Source organism: Branchiostoma belcheri, unplaced genomic scaffold, assembly GCF_001625305.1.
Source record: "Branchiostoma belcheri isolate BF01 breed outbred unplaced genomic scaffold, Haploidv18h27 scaffold83, whole genome shotgun sequence".
NCBI lineage: Eukaryota > Metazoa > Chordata > Leptocardii > Amphioxiformes > Branchiostomatidae > Branchiostoma > Branchiostoma belcheri.
This window is the reverse complement of record NW_017804498.1, coordinates 741,832-760,449: the sequence shown is the minus strand read 5'-3', so window position 1 is coordinate 760,449 and position 18,618 is coordinate 741,832. Positions and strand designations below refer to the sequence as shown.

Sequence of the window (18,618 nt, the reverse complement as noted above, 5' to 3'; positions counted from 1 at the left end):
TCGCAGTAAGACTCTTAGGACTCTCTGGTCTTTACTTTATTGCCCATGCGAGGCTTTTTGTAATGTTTTTGTTCCTGTGTTTGTATATGTATTGCAATGTTAATTTGTATTTGCCAGGCAAGTAACTGTAAAAAATCAGTGTTATTAAGTATGTTTTTGTACAGGCTGCGAGTCTGTTTTTTTATGAATAAACTGTTCAACTGTAATTATATGAACAAGAACTCGGTGGTACTGAGCTTGAGTGTAAAAGACCCAACATCAACTACATCACTTTCCTGCCAAAGCACAAGCACAATGATGAGATCTTAAATGACCAGAGCCGGACAAAATAATTATTATTGCATAGCCTGCTTTTATTACTTCACAGTACTTATCCATTGCACATAAGCAAACTTTCATTGAGTAACTGACGAATCGTTAGTCGTTTTTCACAACCAGCAACATCTGCCTGTGCTGATGATGTGATTGTCGGCTTTGTGAAGACCTAGTATCTAACAGAAGTTGTTCAGACGAGGGTCGCTCTCCAGGAAGACATGCAGGGTGGTCAGGCCCTTCTCCTCGGTATGGCGCTGGAGGCACTTGGGCACCGGAGTCATGAACAGCTGAAATATGCGGAAATCATTGTCAGGACGCTATATCTCACTAGGAAGTGAAGAAACAAGATGACATATATGTTGAATAAACACCTCTTGTTTATTATCAATGTGGTTAAGAAAGGAACAAATGGGTGCAAAAGTATACTTTCATGCAATTGGGTAAAAAATGCATAAAACATTACACAACTCACAAGTAAATAGCAAATGTCAGTTGCTTGCGAGAGCTTGTGATGAAGGGTGAGTGAGTGAGTGAGTGAGTGAGTGAGTGAGTGAGTGAGTGAGTGAGTGAGTGAGTGAGTGAGTGAGTGAGTGAGTGAGTGAGTGAGTGAGTGTACATGAAATATCACCTGGTAGAACGTCTTGGAGGCGATGGGTGACTCATAACGAGAGGTGGGGCTGGGGACACTCGCGCCGACGATCAGCCCGAAGGCGTTCAGCTTCCCATCGTTGTACAGCGGGAACAGCGGGTACAGCTCCTCACAGCGCATGTTCTCCCGCAGGTTCTTAAAGTAATGCTTGCCTAAGAGTAGGAAGACAGTATTCATTAATTTCATCATAAAACGGCTGGGTAGCCCATTCAGCTTAAAGCTTGTACATGTAGAAGCTGCTTTCCAATGAAGCCCAGCATATATTTACACAGGACAAGACATGCTACATTAGTCAAGCAGTAGATATTGGAAACATCTTAATCCTGTTCATCTTTGCATAAGTAGATGAATTTTTGTCAGACTGAGACCTGTCCGTTGCCATAGTGTTGGAAGCTATGATGACTGGCTTCCATGGTAACAGGAAATCCTGGGGTCCTACACTATTGGACTGAGTTTTATAGTGATAAAGAATCCCGAGCTCCTATTGGTAGTTCTGGGAATGGGGATGGTTCTGTAGACTCATAGTTGTATAGCACAAGCTCTATATGAGGAGATCCAATCAGCCCCTGACTGGCTACGAGAGTGTGTAACACAGGCTATACATTACCCATGGTCCAGAAGCACTTCCCTGGGGTCCAGTCCGTGCCCTGTATGTCCTTCTCGTACTTGGGGATGATGACGAAGTCCGTGCGTGGGCTGGCCCCGATCTGCAGGTACAGGTCTGTCCCTGTTCCCTTCGCCTCGAACTCGGTCGCGGTGCGCCCAACAGTACAGATGGTATCTGCCATGATTCAAACACACGGCGGCAAAATTAACATCATTCTCAACTACAAGGTAGAGTAATAGTTATACAACAGAAACGTTTTATTTTAACCCAAACATACCTAAAGCTTTATATTTAACTGAACTCTTCATACGAACCCTTCAATGAACAATTTGCAGTTAGATATATCGTTACTGTGCATTCTTTTCTAAAAAGAAAACATACAACCCATCATAACATGGATCCCTGCTGTCAATCACAATTAGCAGTTCAACCAATGAGAGGGTAGCAATTAGCGATTCGACCAATGAGAGAGAACCTGCATGTTCGTCAAATATCTGCATCTTTTATAGTTGACGGAGTTGGGCGGAGCTATGGGGATCGGTCTATTGGATGTTGGAACAATGGATACCTATTCTCCCCAAATGATTTTATCCCCTCGCACCTGGTCTGACGAAGTATGTGGTGATGAGCCACATGTCGTTATTCCTGTCCTGCACCCATGGCGGGATGACGTCACGGGGTGGGACGGACCTGTCCGCGGGAAGGTCGCTCTGTTTCACCTGAGGGACATGTCAACAATGAGGGATTTATTTGTGGGAGGAGCCATGCATACGTATACTATCATCTTTAGATCTGAAGGATTATAGAGGAAGGAAGATGCAGGGCAAAGGGTTCAGTTGAGCAGTGTTGAATGGTGAGTAGAGAGACTCTTTTTACAAAAAGGTGAGAGACGGTCACCAAAACGTCGGCTGGACAAAAGACTTGCGTTTGGTTGTGTAAAAACAGTCTCTTTACTGCAGTGTCTTACCAACCTGATGAAACTATTCACGGAGTGTTGAGTGGTACTTGCACTAATCTTCCGCCATCTTGAACTTGGCATCAATACATAATGCGGTATTTTACAATTCCGTATAAAACACATGGATAACTAATTAGCTAGGTTGCACCTCGTATATAGGATTCTACGAAAAGTAAGCTTCGACAGACTTTGCAAAAAATAAACGATGATTTCACTGAATAATTACCAAACAATTCCAACAAGTAAATTTCTCTAAGGGGTTATTCTCTTTTCATAAACTCACTCCCATCTGCATGCCGGCGATGAAGCCGTTCCTGTCGAACAGCAGAATCACGGCGGGATCGTCCTGATAGATCATCCGCAGACCCTGCCAGTAGGTTCCTATAAACACAGTACGAGGAATAAGCGTACGTACAACAACCTGCTGGCATAGTTGTTGAAGAAAATAATAATGTGTTCTTCGATCGACCGCATAAATGAACTTTATGGATTTGCATAAAACCTATTTCCCTTCTTCATGCACTTTAGAATAATTCATATTCCTATTGCAACTAAACAAACCTTCCATCGAAAATCTGTTATCTCTGCTATAACTTGCTGAAAAGCGAGAAGTTGAATTTATCTAATGATATTTAGTATCTGTTCATCGTGTTTTGCTGTTGTGACCTGTACTTAGCCCAGTGTGACAGAAATGTACAGTAAAGGTCGTCATTCGAAATCAGTCATACATACAGCCTTTACCTGCACATGTGGCCCGTCCGTACATGGTCCAGCCTTGTTTGGTAGCCTCGCTGCGCGTGCGCGGAAGGGACTGGAACGAGGTCAACGGGTTGATCCCCCATCCAACTGTAAAAACGGTCAAATGTAAAATTATTTTCCTTTACTATGATATTTATCTAGAATTTCATGTGCGAAGCCTCATCGCACGTGAACACATAGATACTATAATGTGTCCAGTCTACCGTGGTTGGGGCGGGTTCTCTTCGGGGTTGAAAGAGCTCTTCGCCGACCGACTCAACTAGGCTCCGCGGTAGATTTTACACGGCGGAAGTTCAAACTCCTGCCGCACAAAACTCCTAAAAGCGCAACACTTCCACCGGGCGGCCATTTGAGCTTATATTGTCAGTTGTCAGGTTTAGACGGCTGGAATTCTATCAAAGAACCGACTATGACGTCTATGTCGCTGTCACTGGTTCTAGCCGCAAAGGATCAAGGGACTTTAAGCTCACATCGTCCGTGGTCTGGATAACGCCCCTAAAACGTCGATTTTCGTGATGTCAAGGACAATAGTGGATTCAATCTTATCTCGACTACTAAAAGTAAATCACCTCATGATGACCCTGATCAAGTTTCAGAGACGTTAGTCGCATTGTTGTTTGACTAACGCGGGGCAATGCACGGTCTAACCTACATTTTGAGACGGTTTGCAAATAGTGTCATGACATCTACATTTGCACACGTACGTACAATTGATCACGTATCTTGATTGGACAAAAACCATCTCCTTACAAAGCTGCTCGATCTAATGCTACCAATGGCAAGGCCTCTTACACTTGCTCTATCGCACTTGATTTAACTGACGATTCATTCGTTTATGACTTTTGTTAAGATTAAGGTAATCAAATTAAAGTAACAGCTTAAGTTGCTGAGTGGGCAAAACCGTGGAAGGAATGCGTTAGACACTTCTCAGGTAGAAGAAGAAAAACTTTATTGATGAGATAGGCTAGAAAATGGTGTTGGTCGAATTTCTTAGTCTGTTCCCTTGTATCACCTGACACCACGGGAGCCTTTACTGGATCTGCCTACCTGCGGACATTTGGACTGTCCGGACCAGAACAGTGCCGTCGTCCTCCAGTAGCCCAAACATGTTTGTACAAGCAAGTCTCAGACAATGGGTATCAGGATAGGGGACCTCGGACTTTGTCTGGATCATGTGGATGAAAGGTCACTGTGACTCGGTCTCTGACCCATAAAACACCCCTCCGTTAAAGGGTTCCTTTATGGCCTATTATATGTATGTACGTACGCGCGTGTTTGGCGACGCTTTAGGGGACAGCTTCTCTTCATACTAGCAAGTGACAAGCTGGGGAGTGATTATCGCCAGCAGTAAGTATTCTATTAATCGTATTTCTCCTCCATCTAAAATTTCACTACTATTTCTCATCCAACATCTCACCACCGTTGGTATCTTTGAAATGACCTACGAGTTTTTTTCCAGAGAAGATGTTTTGGGTATGTTGACATTGCTGTCTGCTCACGTAGCGATGGCTAGATCGCACGAGATAAAATCAAGTGTATGTCTAATGCCAACAGCCAATCATTATGCAAATGACAAACCAAGGCAAACCAAATGTATAGACCGACAGGAAAGCCAGATTTTACAAGTACTTGTAAGTATAGAACATGATACAAACATGCTATACGGTTTAGAATAGGATGTTGGTCCACCATGAGGTGATTGACATTTATTACAAAAGTTAGGAACGCCATACATATATGCTGATTCGTAATCCAGTGAAACTCTCACCTTTCAGGTCGTTCCAGTGTGGTACAGCGACTGAAAAAGATAGAAAAAGTATTTTCTTTTGTTTGTAATAATCATTTTCAACATCTACATTTATTACATTTTAAAATTTATCTTTTCAATATAAGGTTTTGTGGGACATTTGTGTGGCAGACTATTGCATGATCTTTGGTAAATCTCTGCTAGAATTCCAGAGGGTCTTTACATCATTTTACACTGCATTTCCACTAGAGGCTGCGAGGGCAGATCGACCACTGAGCGACCAAAGAAATCCTTTTACATTTTTTGTCTGTCTTCTAGTCTCACGCAATGGACGCTCAGCAATTGCCGTCTGGTAGAGGGGGGGCTTGATCGTGCACACATACTAGTAGTACGGACAGCAAACACATTACAAATCTGTTAATACAGCATTGAAGTACGTACTAGTACAGGCTAACTTAAGAATCAAATGAGAAAAGTCCGATAGAGGTTCCCTATGGCAATCTGTGAACTTAAAGGAGAGAGAAGATCTAGACAAGAGAAAGGTAAAACCGGGCAGTTCCAGTCTGAAAACCACAAGTTACAATATACATGTAATCAGCCAATTCATTCCGGTGCATATCCCAAGAAGCCCACCTGATAACATACTTATATATGTCATGATTTTAGATATTTTAAAGAATGTTCCTTTCCAGTCAAACAGCCTGATTAGAAGGTTTACAGATAGAGCAGGGACAGAATTAAAGGGTATTTTGATGATATGAATAACACCTCCAAGTACAGATACACAAGATACATATTACCTTGTTACTAATGAAGTTCTGACTAACCTGAGTCGGAGAAAGGCCACCACCACCACAGCGACCATGAGGACTGCTCGGCCGCCGCGGCCGCACCGAGAACCGCCAAGAGAAGGAGAAGCTTCATGTCGGAACGTCTGCTGAGTCGAGTGTTGAGCCGCACGCCGTGCCAGAGTGAGAACTAGTATTGCCGGGATTCTAACTTTATGGCCTTGGTTCTAGTGACGGTTAAACAATGTTAAGTTACGTCATTGGTGAGAACGATTCCCCATTGGTCCGCGACAACCACTGAGGATTTTTCTTTGATATCATGCCACAATTCCAGCCTTGATTGGACAAAGCCATAGCTACTGCGTCTCACGCTACCAACGGCAAAGCCTCTTACACTCGCTCTGCCCCACTTCGAACTAAACTGGCGGTTCATTCGCCTACGACTTCAAGGTCACGTTATGGCGACCAAAAATCACTTCTTGCTAGTGACCGCTGAGTGGGCAAAATCGCGGAAGAAAAAAATGTACAACGCATGAGACACAAGTTCTCAAAGGAGTTGAAATGGGAAATTGGTGTCGGTCGGATTTCTATGTTGATTTTTGTGTGTTCCCTTTCAGTATCCCAAGCCACAGAGAGCCCTTTACTGGGTTCACTTAACTTGCGGTTACGTGTACGTGGACTTTCTCCCAGAAAGATCCATAACGGTGCCACTGCCCTACAGTAGCCCGTACATGTTTGTACAAGCAAATGAAAATGATGAGTTAGGCTTTTCCAGCAGCCGCCCTGTACATTTACCTCTAGTAACTTTTGACCACCCAGTATACACAGGTCGTTGTCACGGCAAAATGCAAATAAATACTTCGCTTTTTAAAACCCTGTCCTATTGATACCATGTTGATGTTAGGTTGCATAAACATAGTACTATCTTGGGAATTTGTGGCCGGTCATCTTGTACTCAATTAGTAGCGGGCGATGTACAATGTGCATAGCAAGCAAATCTTAAGTGGGTACATACAATGTATAATGCTCTGTCATCAAATACGCGTCCACTATGGATGCTATCGGTCTCTTACACAATCCATGTGCTATGTTCGTATTGTATCCAACCCTGTATCCAACCAAAATGAACTATTCTAGTGAGCTGCCTTTTGCACACTACACGCGCTGTTGACCTTCCATTTACCCGCAAGGATACAAATGCTCAGGTCAAGAGACTATGGACTCTTGGTGGGTTATATTTAGACCAGAATCTGTGTCCTCCTCCTATTTTTGCTACCTATTGAAGTAAATAGCCATGGAGATCGCAAACATTGAATACTAATAAACAATATTTAATAATTCACTTATTTATCTATTCTAACGTGTTCTTGAAATTTCTCGGATCACGCGAGAATGTTTCCCTACTTCTCTGGTGTGGACGTGTTTTTCAGAGGCAAGAGCGCATGCTCAAGGAGGATCGTCCTATATATGACCGTATTTGTACTTTGAACGGATAGACATTACTTCCCGAGTAATAACCCAACATACAAGCGCCTGCAACACTCCAAAATGCAATGTGTAGGTGAAAAGGGGCTAGGCATTGCAATATGGGCTGCGCTGACTATCATTACAGAGCCGAAAATGATCTGGTCTTTATTACATACAGCAATACACGCGTACGGCGCTCCTGTATGTAGCCGTTCATTTCGATGTGGAGTATGACTTATCTGCTCAGGTGTAGCCTTAAATGTCCTTAATTCACAGCAGGGCGACGTGTAAAGTTTTAAGCCTGCCCAACCTCAGCAGTGCAATAGCTCAATTGGTAGAGTGCTCGCTTTGTAACCGGGAGGTCGTGAGTTCAAACACAGTTCAAACCCCGGCCGGGTCAAACCAAAGACTTTAAAAATGGTACACACTTCTTTCTCTGCTTAGCACTCAGTACATTTGAGAAAGAGTGTGGGAAGGTCAAACACACAGCACTGCCAGCGGACTAGCCCCCTGCTGTAGTGCATTGCACAACTGTGTGTCGCCCAAGGGCTACAGAAATGGATATGAACACCACCCTACGCTCTGCATAAGGGCACGGGAGACCTTTCCTTTTCCTCAGCAAACAGGCGTTACCTAAGAATTATTATCCTATATGATCTTCCCCACCCCACCCCCACTTGTAGCCCTCCTGTGATCTTCCCCACCTTCACCCCCACTTGTAGCCCTCCTGTGATCTTCCCCACCCCACTCGTAGCCCTCCTGTGATCTTCCCCACCCCCACTCGTAGCCCTCCTGTGATCTTCCCCACCCACCACTCGTAGCCCTCCTGCATATGGCCGTATTTGTTTAATAATTGATTACCTTCGCCAACAGTGTTATGTTTTTCGTAGCGTTTGTATGTATGTGTGTTGCTTAGCACGATAACTCAAGAAGCTTAAGATGGATTGTCAGTAAACTTGGTAGGTGGGTATGTCTTGATGAGACCTAACATGATTAGATTTTGGGCCCCCCGATGGCTTTCTTGTTACTTCAGCAAAACTTCCGGTTTTGATATCTCGTGATCTGGACATGCTAGAGTCAAGACTATTGGATAGCAGATAGCTCTTGGGCTACGGAAGAAGAGACATTAGTTTGGGTGCCCTAGCGGCTTATTCTGGAACTGTTTTGTTGCCTCCCGGCCATAGTGAATATACGAAAGTTTTATTGCAAGTTCTTGTCCGGAGGCTAATTGCAGGTAGAGCGTGTTACGTTGTTGCTGGTAATACACGTAGATTGTCGCCAGGTGGTTCTCCTAAGCTACACGACTAACAAAGCTGGACGTTTACCGATCACACCCTTTCACGGTTAGTAGACCTCAGATTGTCGCCAGATATCAGTTCTACACTACATGTACATTTTGTGATTACCAAACCGGGGATTCCTACAATATGAGTAACGTTACATATCATAAGTAGTCTGCTGTATTCAGCACTGTCCAACTACAAGACAATGAAGGCTACAAGGTATGGACTTTGGCAGTTGTGTTTTAATTAGTTTCTTTCCAAGTTTGGAGCGCAAAGACAGCGTGCCTGCGAAGATGGTGTGTTACCCCGAAGGGCGGTTATACCGGCTTTACAGGTGAAAATGTGGAAGAGTAAATGTTGGCATAATATTGCGAAGCGAAGACAGTCCATGAACACAATTGTGTGAGCATCCAGGAAATTCATGTCGCAGCATACGCAAATCGAAGAGCCAGACTGTCATCATAGGCTGGAGTGGCTAAAAGCTACCGCAAGGTGGCGCAGGAAACCTGTTAGCTTTACAAAGGAGCTTATTGACTTTACTCAATCCATACACGATTCATCACATTTATCTTGTCAGCAATAAATTAATTCCGTTTGTGTCTTTGTATTACTTTTTTTTCATCGTGTGTTATTGTATTGTCACGAAACTAGCGTACATGAAACCATGCCAAGAGATACATGTATTTCAACACTGGATTTCTGTTGGTTTAGCTAGGTCCATGGGTCTAGCAGTGGTTGTTGAGGGGCGGATATCCGTTGGTCAGGTACACGTGCATGGTGGACAGGTTCTCAGAATGGTCAGCCAGACAGGTCGGCACAGGTTTCATGAACATCTGAGAAGGAAAGGAACAATATTCTTTCCTTGAATTTCGCATAAACAGATCGCATGTACAATGATGAAGTAAGATGATTTGTTGATCATGAGGACATAGTTTGTCCTGTTTCATAATGGTATATCATATATAGACTAGCTCTGTTAGAATTCTATTCTAGTATAGTTCATTTATTTACCCCTGTTGTTTCTTCTTTGCCATACATTGTACCAGCTACAGTTGTTGAGCAATAAAGTTCATTGATTGATTGTCATTGCCATTAGCAAACGTTAAGACATATACATATTGATGTTATGAGAAGAAGGCGTGACTCACGAAGTCATGATGATCATGAGTCAAGTACAAATTGGAATAGTTTGTAATGTATTTAAAACATATCCTTTTCCATTCTAATGAAGGCTCTCAAATCTTTTTATTGGCTTTTTAACTTGGCAATTTGGAAACAATGATTCTTATTCTGTGTGTGCTATATACGAGATCTATTCTCACCCCGAAGCCGCCTGATGGGTGTTCGTAGCGCGGACTGGACAGGTAGGTCCCGATGTTCCACCCGAACGAGTCCAGCTTCCCGCCATTGTACATGATAAAGACTGGGTAGAACTCTTCACAGGGCATGTCCACACGCAGGTTCCACCAGTAGTGTTTACCTATTGTAAAAGACTTAAACAGTCAGCACTCTTATGCCTACGTCACAATTGGAAAGAGGCTCTGCCAGGTAGTTTACGGGCTGTTTGTTTGTTTGCACTTTTTGCGCCCTTCAAGGAATCCGGAATTTTTAAACTGCCAGATGAAATCAACAAGTGTCTCGGCGACCACCACAAGACAGTACAAAGGAATTTTTTAAAATTACACCAGCCGGTGTCCTCCCTACATCAGAATACCTGGCAAGGGCTCATGACACTATTATGGGCGTCGGTCCTAAGCATTACTTGAAGCTGAAGCTGGGATAAGCACTGCCTCAAGGGCGACGACGTTTTAGATGTTTGCAAAGCTCTAATTGGGCTTACGAAATGGCTATGTCTCAACAGCGTGAGCTGGCAGGTCGTTTCGCTCACACAGTTACAGTACAGAGTGATTGCAAAAGCTATGGCCACTGTCGCTTATCAATGTAGCCATGCGTGTGGCAAACTCACCCATGCCCCAGAAGCACCTGCCCTCGGTCCATTCCGTGCCCTCCAGGTCCTCCTGTTCCTTCGGGATGGCCATGATGTCTACGGTCGGGTTCGGGCCGGTCTGGATGTACAGATCAGTCCCCGTGCCTTCCTCCTCGTACTCAGTCTCGGTACGACCATCCCTGCAAATGTCACCTAGGGGATACCAAAAAAACGATCCCAAGTGTCCATCCAATTAGCAGTTCAACCAATGATAGCAAAGTAATCAGCGGTTAGACCAATGAGAGAGTTCTACGTGTCAATAGATATTTACATTCTTATGGTCATGCTTTGCATTTCTACGTTTTGAGACAGGTGCGGGGGCTAAAGTAATAGACCACTGTTCTGTGTCATTTTCTCATAATGATGATTATAAGGGATGCTCTGTGACTTGTATTTTGCATGTAAGCTTATCTTTTGATAGGCTCACTCATGTAAAACATGATATCACGTTGGCTTGGCAACTAATAAAGAGAGAAAGTTAAAGACTTACAAAGTAGTCCAATCGCAATGATACTCACTCGGCTGGATGAAATAGGCGGTGAGCAGCACCATGTTGTTGTTCCTGTCCTCTATCCATGGCGGAGTGACCTGGCGGGGTGGGACACTGCCATCAGGGGGCAGTTCACTCTTCTTCACCTGTACAACGTAAAATGTTCCCATGCCGTTTTAGCTAAATACGATGTTTGGTCATATGAACTAAGAGGGTAATACAGAAATAAAGGTTCCATTTGCCCATGTTTAAACTTTTGATCATGTTTCTTTTCTGAGTGGTAGGTTGGAATGAACAATGATGAAATGGCAACTGGCGGTACCCGGATGTTCAATGGATCCCGGTCAGCGGATCCAACGTTTATGTCATGACTTTCAGAGGTAAGAGGTGGAATAACGCTTAGACTCACCCCCATCTGTAACCCGGCGATGTAGCCGTTCTTGTCGAACAGCAGGGTGACGGCAGGGTCGTTGTCCTTGACGTAGCGGAAACCCAGCCAGGTACCAGCTGTCAAGAATCATCGCAAATGTAACGTTATTAGCATTTTCAACCAGAAAACAGGGCCACAGAAAAGGCAACCATTTTAATCACATCATTCACGTTTTACTGTTTTGTTTTATCAGGCCTGGTTGTTTGGGTAACTCATGCCAGACTTACCAGATACCATTTCTTTTATATATTTGTTTATTTGCAAACGTACATGCCTGAAAGCTAATTGCAAGGAAAAGTTAAGGGTAAAGAAAATAATGATTGATTTAGGTAAGCAATCCCGGCTTAATTTATCTTAATGCTTGCCTAGGAAATCAAAGCCAGACGTACTAACTGACATAGTTAGTAAATCCTACTTTTGGGCATGCAAATATTATTTCTCTGACCTCTACAACTCTTCGATCCGAACTGCGTCCATCCTTGGTCTTTGGCCTCCTCCATCGTGCGAGGCAGACGGTCAAAGTTGTTTCCGAAAGGGTTGAGTCCGAAAGTCACTGAATATGTCAAAATAAACGACAAACATGTTCATTTTTTTGCTCAGTCGATCGTCTTTGTTGAACAGCAAATAGCTATCTTTCAAGAAATCTATCTAAAATAAAAGGCATGTTTTACATGTGCCATGCCAGTTGTTCGCCTTCCATTTGTTTTGTCGCCCGAGTTTTATCGAAGCTTCAATAATATGAATAACGCGGACTTTGGTGCTGAATCACACTGTGCAAATATTTGTGGGAGCAGAGTTTCTCACGTATGATGTACAGCCGAGTGGAAACAGTGGCGTTATAATAGCTAGGCCTACCAAGTAACTACGTTGGCCGTAGCTTCCCATTGCTTCTGTATGCAGTTGATGTACAGTTTCATCTATATTGTAACTTTTGCTAAATTGCAATGGGAGGCGTAATTCGGGCAACGTCTGATCCATGAGTCCCTTTTCTGAATAGACTATTGACACTATTTACAGTCTACACCACAGGTATGGTAATGAATATGTAACCGAGGTGGTACTAGTATTCACCAGGTTCTTTTGGATGCTGCAAGGGAGACTAACTACAGGGCTAGCAAGAACACACGCAGGACACAGGCATTGCCGTCACGCACGCACGGGAGACGATGGGCTGGGACAGTCTTCTCTGTAACCCTCTCTCGAGCTGTCTCTGTCTCAGACTGTCTCCTAGACTGTTCTCCCAACCCACAGAACTCCCAGCTTTTATTTTCAAATCCCAGACAAACCACAGATTGCATTGCAGACAGTCGTCTAGCAAGGGAACAACACAACATTTCGCACCTGTAGGACATGTCCTTGATGTTCCTATCATCAAAGCCTCGAATTAGCATAACCAGATTATCATACTGGCCACAAAAGCATTATACATAAAAATTGTCATTTTCAACCCTTTACAAATATACCGTCGTTATTATGGCCACCAACAGAGAAAGAAAGGTGGATTTACCTCTCAAGCCGTCCCATGCTGGGGCTGCAGGCAAGGAAAGACACGAAGACATCAAGTCAACAACACTTTCATCCTGACTATTTTCTTTAGTCCGTGGAAAAATTGACGTAATACAAACATTTCGTCGCAAAGATAAGGTGTGTGTTTAGAATATGATATTAGTTTGTCACCGTATATATGGTATTTAAAATTGCTGAAACCATAACAAGCGAGACAAGCGTGAAATATTAGAATACTACTAGTAGATAATTCTCACTATAACGTTGAAAGAGACAAAAGTGCGTAAGTCATTTCACTTTGAGCAGGGGTGCTGAACCAGGACGACCACCAGTACTGGGCGTCCACAGCAGCGGCACCGAGAAGGAGGAGAACCGCCAACAACTTCATCTTCCACACGTATCGTACTGCTGAAAACTGGCTGTGGAGCACTTATCTTCTAGTTCAGAAGTGAGGTCACTGCGCCACGGGTACGGCTTTTGAACACCAATTCTTGCTGATAAAGCAATTTTCAGGGAGTCCACTTTTGTGTCTGTATATTAAGGTACTGCACCACGTCGTGCTTCTTGCTAGGTCTATCCAAGAACCAAAGTGTCCACCCCGTGAGTCTGGTTCTAGCCAATGGTTGGACAGATTGCTGGGGACAATCACCAGTCCGTCTGACAGCTGTTGCTATGGAGACCAGAGTACATGTACTTCATTGTTGCTTACGTGTCTCGAATGGCTGATCAGGAAAAAACAATAGCAGAAAAATCACACGTATGCGTTTTTTTTTCGTAACATAAAACCTGCCACGTAAACAGATCTTTCTGTACGTACATAGTGGTGGTGATAGAATACCAGTAAGAAGAACAAGGAACTGGGATTGTGAATTCTATCTGATATTGAAGAACTTGTCTTCCACTACTTAGTATCTTATCATTTTTGCTTTTGCAAAATATCACCTGATTTTTTTTTTGTTTTTGTAAAACGGTTCAGGTCCAAAGGACATTGACCGTACCGAGAGTGTTTTATGTGGAGTCACCTGATCTTGTTTTTGCAAAACGGTTCAGATCCAGAGGACATTGACCGGGTAGATTTTAGACCCTGTACTCTGTACCTGGACCTTACCACTTCAGCTACGGCGATGACGTATGACCTCATACGTGCCCGCACGTACGTACCAGGACACAAAAGGCTGTTAAGAAATATATCTAGGGTTAACATCATATACAGCAGGTGTATAAAACTCTAAGTACATGTAGACTCATACTCGCATTGGGTCAAAGCCTCCTTTTCAGGCTCTGATGTGTATTTTTAATGGCATTCTGCTTCTACCCGTAACATTATGTGTTCTAGGGTCCTTGTGTCGATCTATCCCTAAGTTTGCACAGGGACCACAGTTCAAATGGGAGTGATGTGTAATGAGAAAAAACAAGCGCAACATAAAAGCGCCCTGAAAGCCTCAGTCTTACTAAGGAGCCTAAACTAGTAGAAGGACCGTCAATTTATGTATCAAAGTAATCATAAGGATCAGGAGTAGGCAAACAAGAAGAACCACGCATACTTTCCATTTTATTTTTGTACCTTTGTATCCGGCTAGAGCAAGTCATGCCCAAATATAATTTGCAATTAACACATTTTGATGTGGAGTCGACGATGACACGCTTGTCAGAGGAGGACTAACACACACAAACTAGTCACAGAGACTGCTAATATTGGGGACTTCCTGGTTCAATCCAAGTCAGCTCGGATATAGCCCAAGAAAGCTGCAGCTGGTACCGAGGCTACTGTGGCGTGTCTAGCAGAAGTTGAGTTGTGGCGTGTTGTCCAAGTAGATGTGCTGTGTGGTCAGCCCGCGGTTTGCCAGGTCAGGTAGACACGCCGGCTCCACGTCAAAGAACAACTTTGGGAGAAAAGAAGACACAATGCAGATAGGATTGATTTAGTAGGAGGAAAATTCAAGATCACACACACGCGCGCATGGTCAAAGAAACGAACGTGCGCAGCAAACAAAACAGAGGAATACTAAAATCTTTTAAATTAAAAATAATATCCTTTAAATTTTGTTAAAAGCATCCACCACAAAATTATATATGTTAAAACATCCACCACATTTTATCTCGCTTTATCAAATTATTTTATTTTGTCGGGATTTATTTACTCACTCCGAGCGCCGCGGCAGGAGGGCGTTCATAGCGGGGACTGTCCAGGCTGGCATTCATGTCCCAGCCGAAGCCGTTCAGATCGCCGGAGTTGTACATGAGGAAGACCGGGAAGAACCGATCACAGTCCATGTCCCTGCTCACGTTGTACCAATAGTGGCGTCCTGTAAGAGATGAGGAAGCCTTAAAAGTAACATATCGAAAAGTGTCTACTATATGCTGTGCAAAGATAGTGCTGGATTTGTGCAGAAAAACTTTAATCTAAACAAGACATCAAACCTCTGTGAAGTACTTGTTGTTTTAATAAAGCAAGAATTAAAAAGTTCTTGCTTTTTTCGGTATCATTTCGCTGATTCTGTATATACATATTTCAGCGTCGTGCACATGCAATCCTCGAGTTCCTGAGTACCATTTACTTCTTCCTAGCCTTTTGGACCACCAATTCGACCTTCCTGTCAGCCTGCGGTTACACCATTTCCCTCTCACTTCCTGTGCCTCTACTATATTCAAATAACTACGGACACACAAGCAAACAACAAAACAAACAGACAAGGAAAACCTGCGTATACGGAGTTAAAGAGCTCATAAAACAAAAGCCGTACCCATAGTGTAGAAGCAGCCGCCCTTGGTCCATGCCGTGCCCGCGAGGCCGGACTCCGACTTTGGAATCTTGATGAGACTGGCTGGTGTGGTGCCGTTCTGGATGTACAGGTCTGTACCGGTCCCGTACTGGTCGAACTCTTCCTCCGTACGACCAGTGGTGCAGATGGTCGCTGCACAGAACAGGTGGGATAGATATATCCTTTCAATTAGCAGCTCAACCAATCATAGCACGCTATTTAAGAGTTCGGATTTAAGGATCACTGTGTTTTGATAGTAAAACCTAGGTTGATTCTATAGTGCTAATGATAATTAGAAAGCATCGTTCAGAAATCACAGTCTACTTTGGTCCAACACAATTAGCAGTTCAACCAACTAGAGGATAGCAATTAGCGGTTCAACCAATGAGAGGATATCAATTAGCGGTTCAACCAATGAGAGGATATCAATTAGCAGTTCAACCAATGAGAGAGTGGGTGCATGTCCGTCTCTATCATTGCATCATTCTACGTTATGACGAGAGGGCGCGTGACTCACCTGGATCCACGAAGTATGCCGTGATGACGTACATGTCGTCGTCATCATTCCACAGAGTCTGGATGTACTGGGAGGGAGTGCCGGCGGGCACCTTGTCCTTCTGGGCCTGTTTGTTATAACATTACATGTGATCGAGAATATTACATGTTACAACATTACGTGTGGCCGAGAATGTTGTGAGAGTCCTGGCTACTAACCTACGCATAGACATTTTGGATTTTCATGACCATCAAGTTCACCCCATTTTCTGGGTCTTACCTTTTGCCCTCCTGTCGTTTTGTCTGTCAATCTTCACCCCACCCACGTGCAGTCAACTAACCTACTTTATCCGGAGAAGTGACAAACCCACAGCTTAGCCATCCAAGACAACACTACCGTACGTTGCTGAAATAACCATCAAACGTTCTCACATTGGTGTAATCAGAATTACTTACCCCCATCTGAATACCGGCGATGTAGCCGTTCTTGTCGAATAGCAGCATGACCGCTGGGTCGTTGTCCTTTATGAAACGATAACCGTTGTAGAATGCCCCTGAAAATAACATTTGTCTCTTCAATTATGTTCAAGCACATTCCAGACAATTTCGTCAATTCATTCCACGTCTGTTATTTTTTGTTTTATTCTACATTGGTAATACACATGTGCGGATTACTAAAATCTGTCAAGTTATATTTTGTGATGACGCCGGTGAAAATGATGCTGCATTTTACCGTTGCATTCAGTGCCACTGTGGAATGCCGTCCAGTCTGCTGCCTTGGCGTCACTTTCCTTGCGCGGAACGGACTGGAAGTACTGGTGGCTGAAAGGGTTCGCTCCCCACGTCACTGGAGCAAAAAGAGTAGACGTGTGCTTTTTTTACCTCCATGAAAAATGGAGGTATTGTTTTTGGCGTGTCAGTCTGTATGTATGTCTGTGTGTGTGTCTGTCTGTGTTTCCGCAACTTTGTAGTCAGCATAACTTCAGAACGCCTTTATGGATTGTGATGATATTTGGTAAGATGGTAAGTCTTGGAAAGACAAAGGTCAAGGTCAAGTATGGGCCTCCTGGTGGATGACCTTGGTACTGCAGCAGAACTTCCGGTTTTTGTTTCTTTTGTCCTGAACAAGCTATGGTCTTGACTTTTTGGTGACAGATAGCTAATCCTGTCAGGAATAAGTGGCATAAGTTTGGTCCCCCCCAGCAGCTTGTTCTGGAACTGCAGTTTAGTTTCTGGTAAAATCTTTCAAAGCCAATATGTCCAGATTGGAACAACGTATTTTCATCATTTTTGGTGTGTAGGTACCTGAGAGACAGTTGTACATGATTACATGCAAATTATGCAAATGATGACCTAATTTGCATAATTAATGAGGAAATTCTATAATTACAGTGTTTCATATAATGGTACTGCTATACATGTAATCTATTTAATCTGTGGCAGGCCGAACATCAACAGATACCACTTATGCAAATGATGACCTAATTTGCATAATTAATGTGAAAATTCTGTGAATCCTTATTGGTGAATGATGGGAATTTTGCATGCTATGCATATATTATGTTAATGTAGAGGTTATTTGCATAATTAATGAGGACAAAGCAAGCCCATATTTCATGGAGGTATGAGATCTCGGACCTCTTGTTGTTCGTTTGTTCCTTAAAGCTTTGTTTCGCATCACCGATAAACCGCCTGTAAGCGTAACAGACCTGTCCTGTACAGTATGTCAAACATGATGCCAATTCCAAATCCTGCTGAGTCACTAACTCTTACTGGTAGATTTAACGTAAAAATGCCGGTGTGTAAGCTTGAATGAATGAAAGTGTCCAGCTTGTTCTAAGCGAAGTACACGTCATAATATCTACAATATTTGTGCTGACCACTAGAAAAGTGCTTACCTTTGAGATCACTCCAATCCACATCTGAAAATAAAAAATATATATATACAATTGTCGTTACATAGTTGAGAAGAAATGAAAATGGTTTGTCTTACATACAAAAAATATAAAAAGCTACAATTTCGAGCCAAACTGTCAAGTTGCTTGAACATTGATGGTTGTTATCAATGCGTTTATTATCTTGTTAACAGTAAATCCCATCCCCATCATAAAGCATGGTGGTAGCTTAATAGGCATTACCGTGAAAACATATCAAAATTACCCAATCTATTGCCAGCAGATGATGTAGGCGACACCTTTTGTTCAGTTGTGTTTATCAAATCGAATAACACAGATATCGGACATACCGTTGTAAAGAAAACCCTCCGCCGCCACAACGCCGGCTAGCACCAGCAGCACCAACGCGTTCATTCTTCCACTCGTTAGCTTTGGGAGAGAGGGAAACAAGGAAAGCTGGTCGTGTTCACATTATATAGG

The 18,618-nt window shown here is 43.2% G+C and overlaps 3 protein-coding genes across 3 annotated transcripts; all 3 read right to left on the bottom strand.

Annotated features, from left to right (window-relative positions):
• Positions 1-332: 332 nt before the first annotated feature.
• LOC109486867 lies at positions 333-6,030 on the bottom strand. Its single transcript, XM_019790777.1, has 8 exons — positions 5,863-6,030; positions 5,057-5,086; positions 3,271-3,375; positions 2,813-2,910; positions 2,173-2,290; positions 1,572-1,745; positions 944-1,116; positions 333-602 (listed from the first exon to the last, which is right to left on the bottom strand). Exons 1-8 carry the CDS (start codon positions 5,957-5,959, stop codon positions 492-494), a joined length of 906 nt encoding a protein of 301 aa, XP_019646336.1. The 5' UTR covers positions 5,960-6,030; the 3' UTR covers positions 333-491.
• A 2,765-nt stretch (positions 6,031-8,795) lies between these two features.
• Positions 8,796-13,478, bottom strand: LOC109486851. The gene is made up of 8 exons (XM_019790757.1): positions 13,284-13,478; positions 12,988-13,011; positions 11,926-12,033; positions 11,460-11,557; positions 11,079-11,196; positions 10,540-10,713; positions 9,896-10,053; positions 8,796-9,406 (listed from the first exon to the last, which is right to left on the bottom strand). The coding sequence occupies exons 1-8, from the start codon at positions 13,372-13,374 to the stop codon at positions 9,299-9,301; spliced, it is 879 nt and encodes a 292-aa protein (XP_019646316.1). The 5' UTR covers positions 13,375-13,478; the 3' UTR covers positions 8,796-9,298.
• Positions 13,479-14,525: 1,047 nt separating this feature from the next.
• LOC109486778 lies at positions 14,526-18,618 on the bottom strand. The gene is made up of 8 exons (XM_019790668.1): positions 18,489-18,618; positions 18,142-18,165; positions 16,977-17,090; positions 16,700-16,797; positions 16,266-16,371; positions 15,731-15,901; positions 15,132-15,292; positions 14,526-14,869 (listed from the first exon to the last, which is right to left on the bottom strand). The coding sequence occupies exons 1-8, from the start codon at positions 18,550-18,552 to the stop codon at positions 14,765-14,767; spliced, it is 843 nt and encodes a 280-aa protein (XP_019646227.1). The 5' UTR covers positions 18,553-18,618; the 3' UTR covers positions 14,526-14,764.

Coding starts and splice junctions, on each gene's coding strand:
- LOC109486867 (XM_019790777.1), bottom strand. CDS start 5,959: ATGAAGCTTCTCCTTCTCTTGGCGGTTCTCGGTGCGGCCGCGGCGGCC. Junction 3,376..5,056: donor ACACTGGAACGACCTGAAAG/GTGAGAGTTTCA, acceptor CCGTTTTTACAG/TTGGATGGGGGATCAACCCG. Junction 1,117..1,571: donor GAAGTGCTTCTGGACCATGG/GTAATGTATAGC, acceptor TCCTACTCTTAG/GCAAGCATTACTTTAAGAAC.
- LOC109486851 (XM_019790757.1), bottom strand. CDS start 13,374: ATGAAGTTGTTGGCGGTTCTCCTCCTTCTCGGTGCCGCTGCTGTGGAC. Junction 11,558..11,925: donor CGGATCGAAGAGTTGTAGAG/GTCAGAGAAATA, acceptor GATTCTTGACAG/CTGGTACCTGGCTGGGTTTC. Junction 10,714..11,078: donor CGCCTATTTCATCCAGCCGA/GTGAGTATCATT, acceptor GGTATCCCCTAG/GTGACATTTGCAGGGATGGT.
- LOC109486778 (XM_019790668.1), bottom strand. CDS start 18,552: ATGAACGCGTTGGTGCTGCTGGTGCTAGCCGGCGTTGTGGCGGCGGAG. Junction 16,372..16,699: donor TCGCCGGTATTCAGATGGGG/GTAAGTAATTCT, acceptor TATAACAAACAG/GCCCAGAAGGACAAGGTGCC. Junction 15,902..16,265: donor GGCATACTTCGTGGATCCAG/GTGAGTCACGCG, acceptor TGTTCTGTGCAG/CGACCATCTGCACCACTGGT.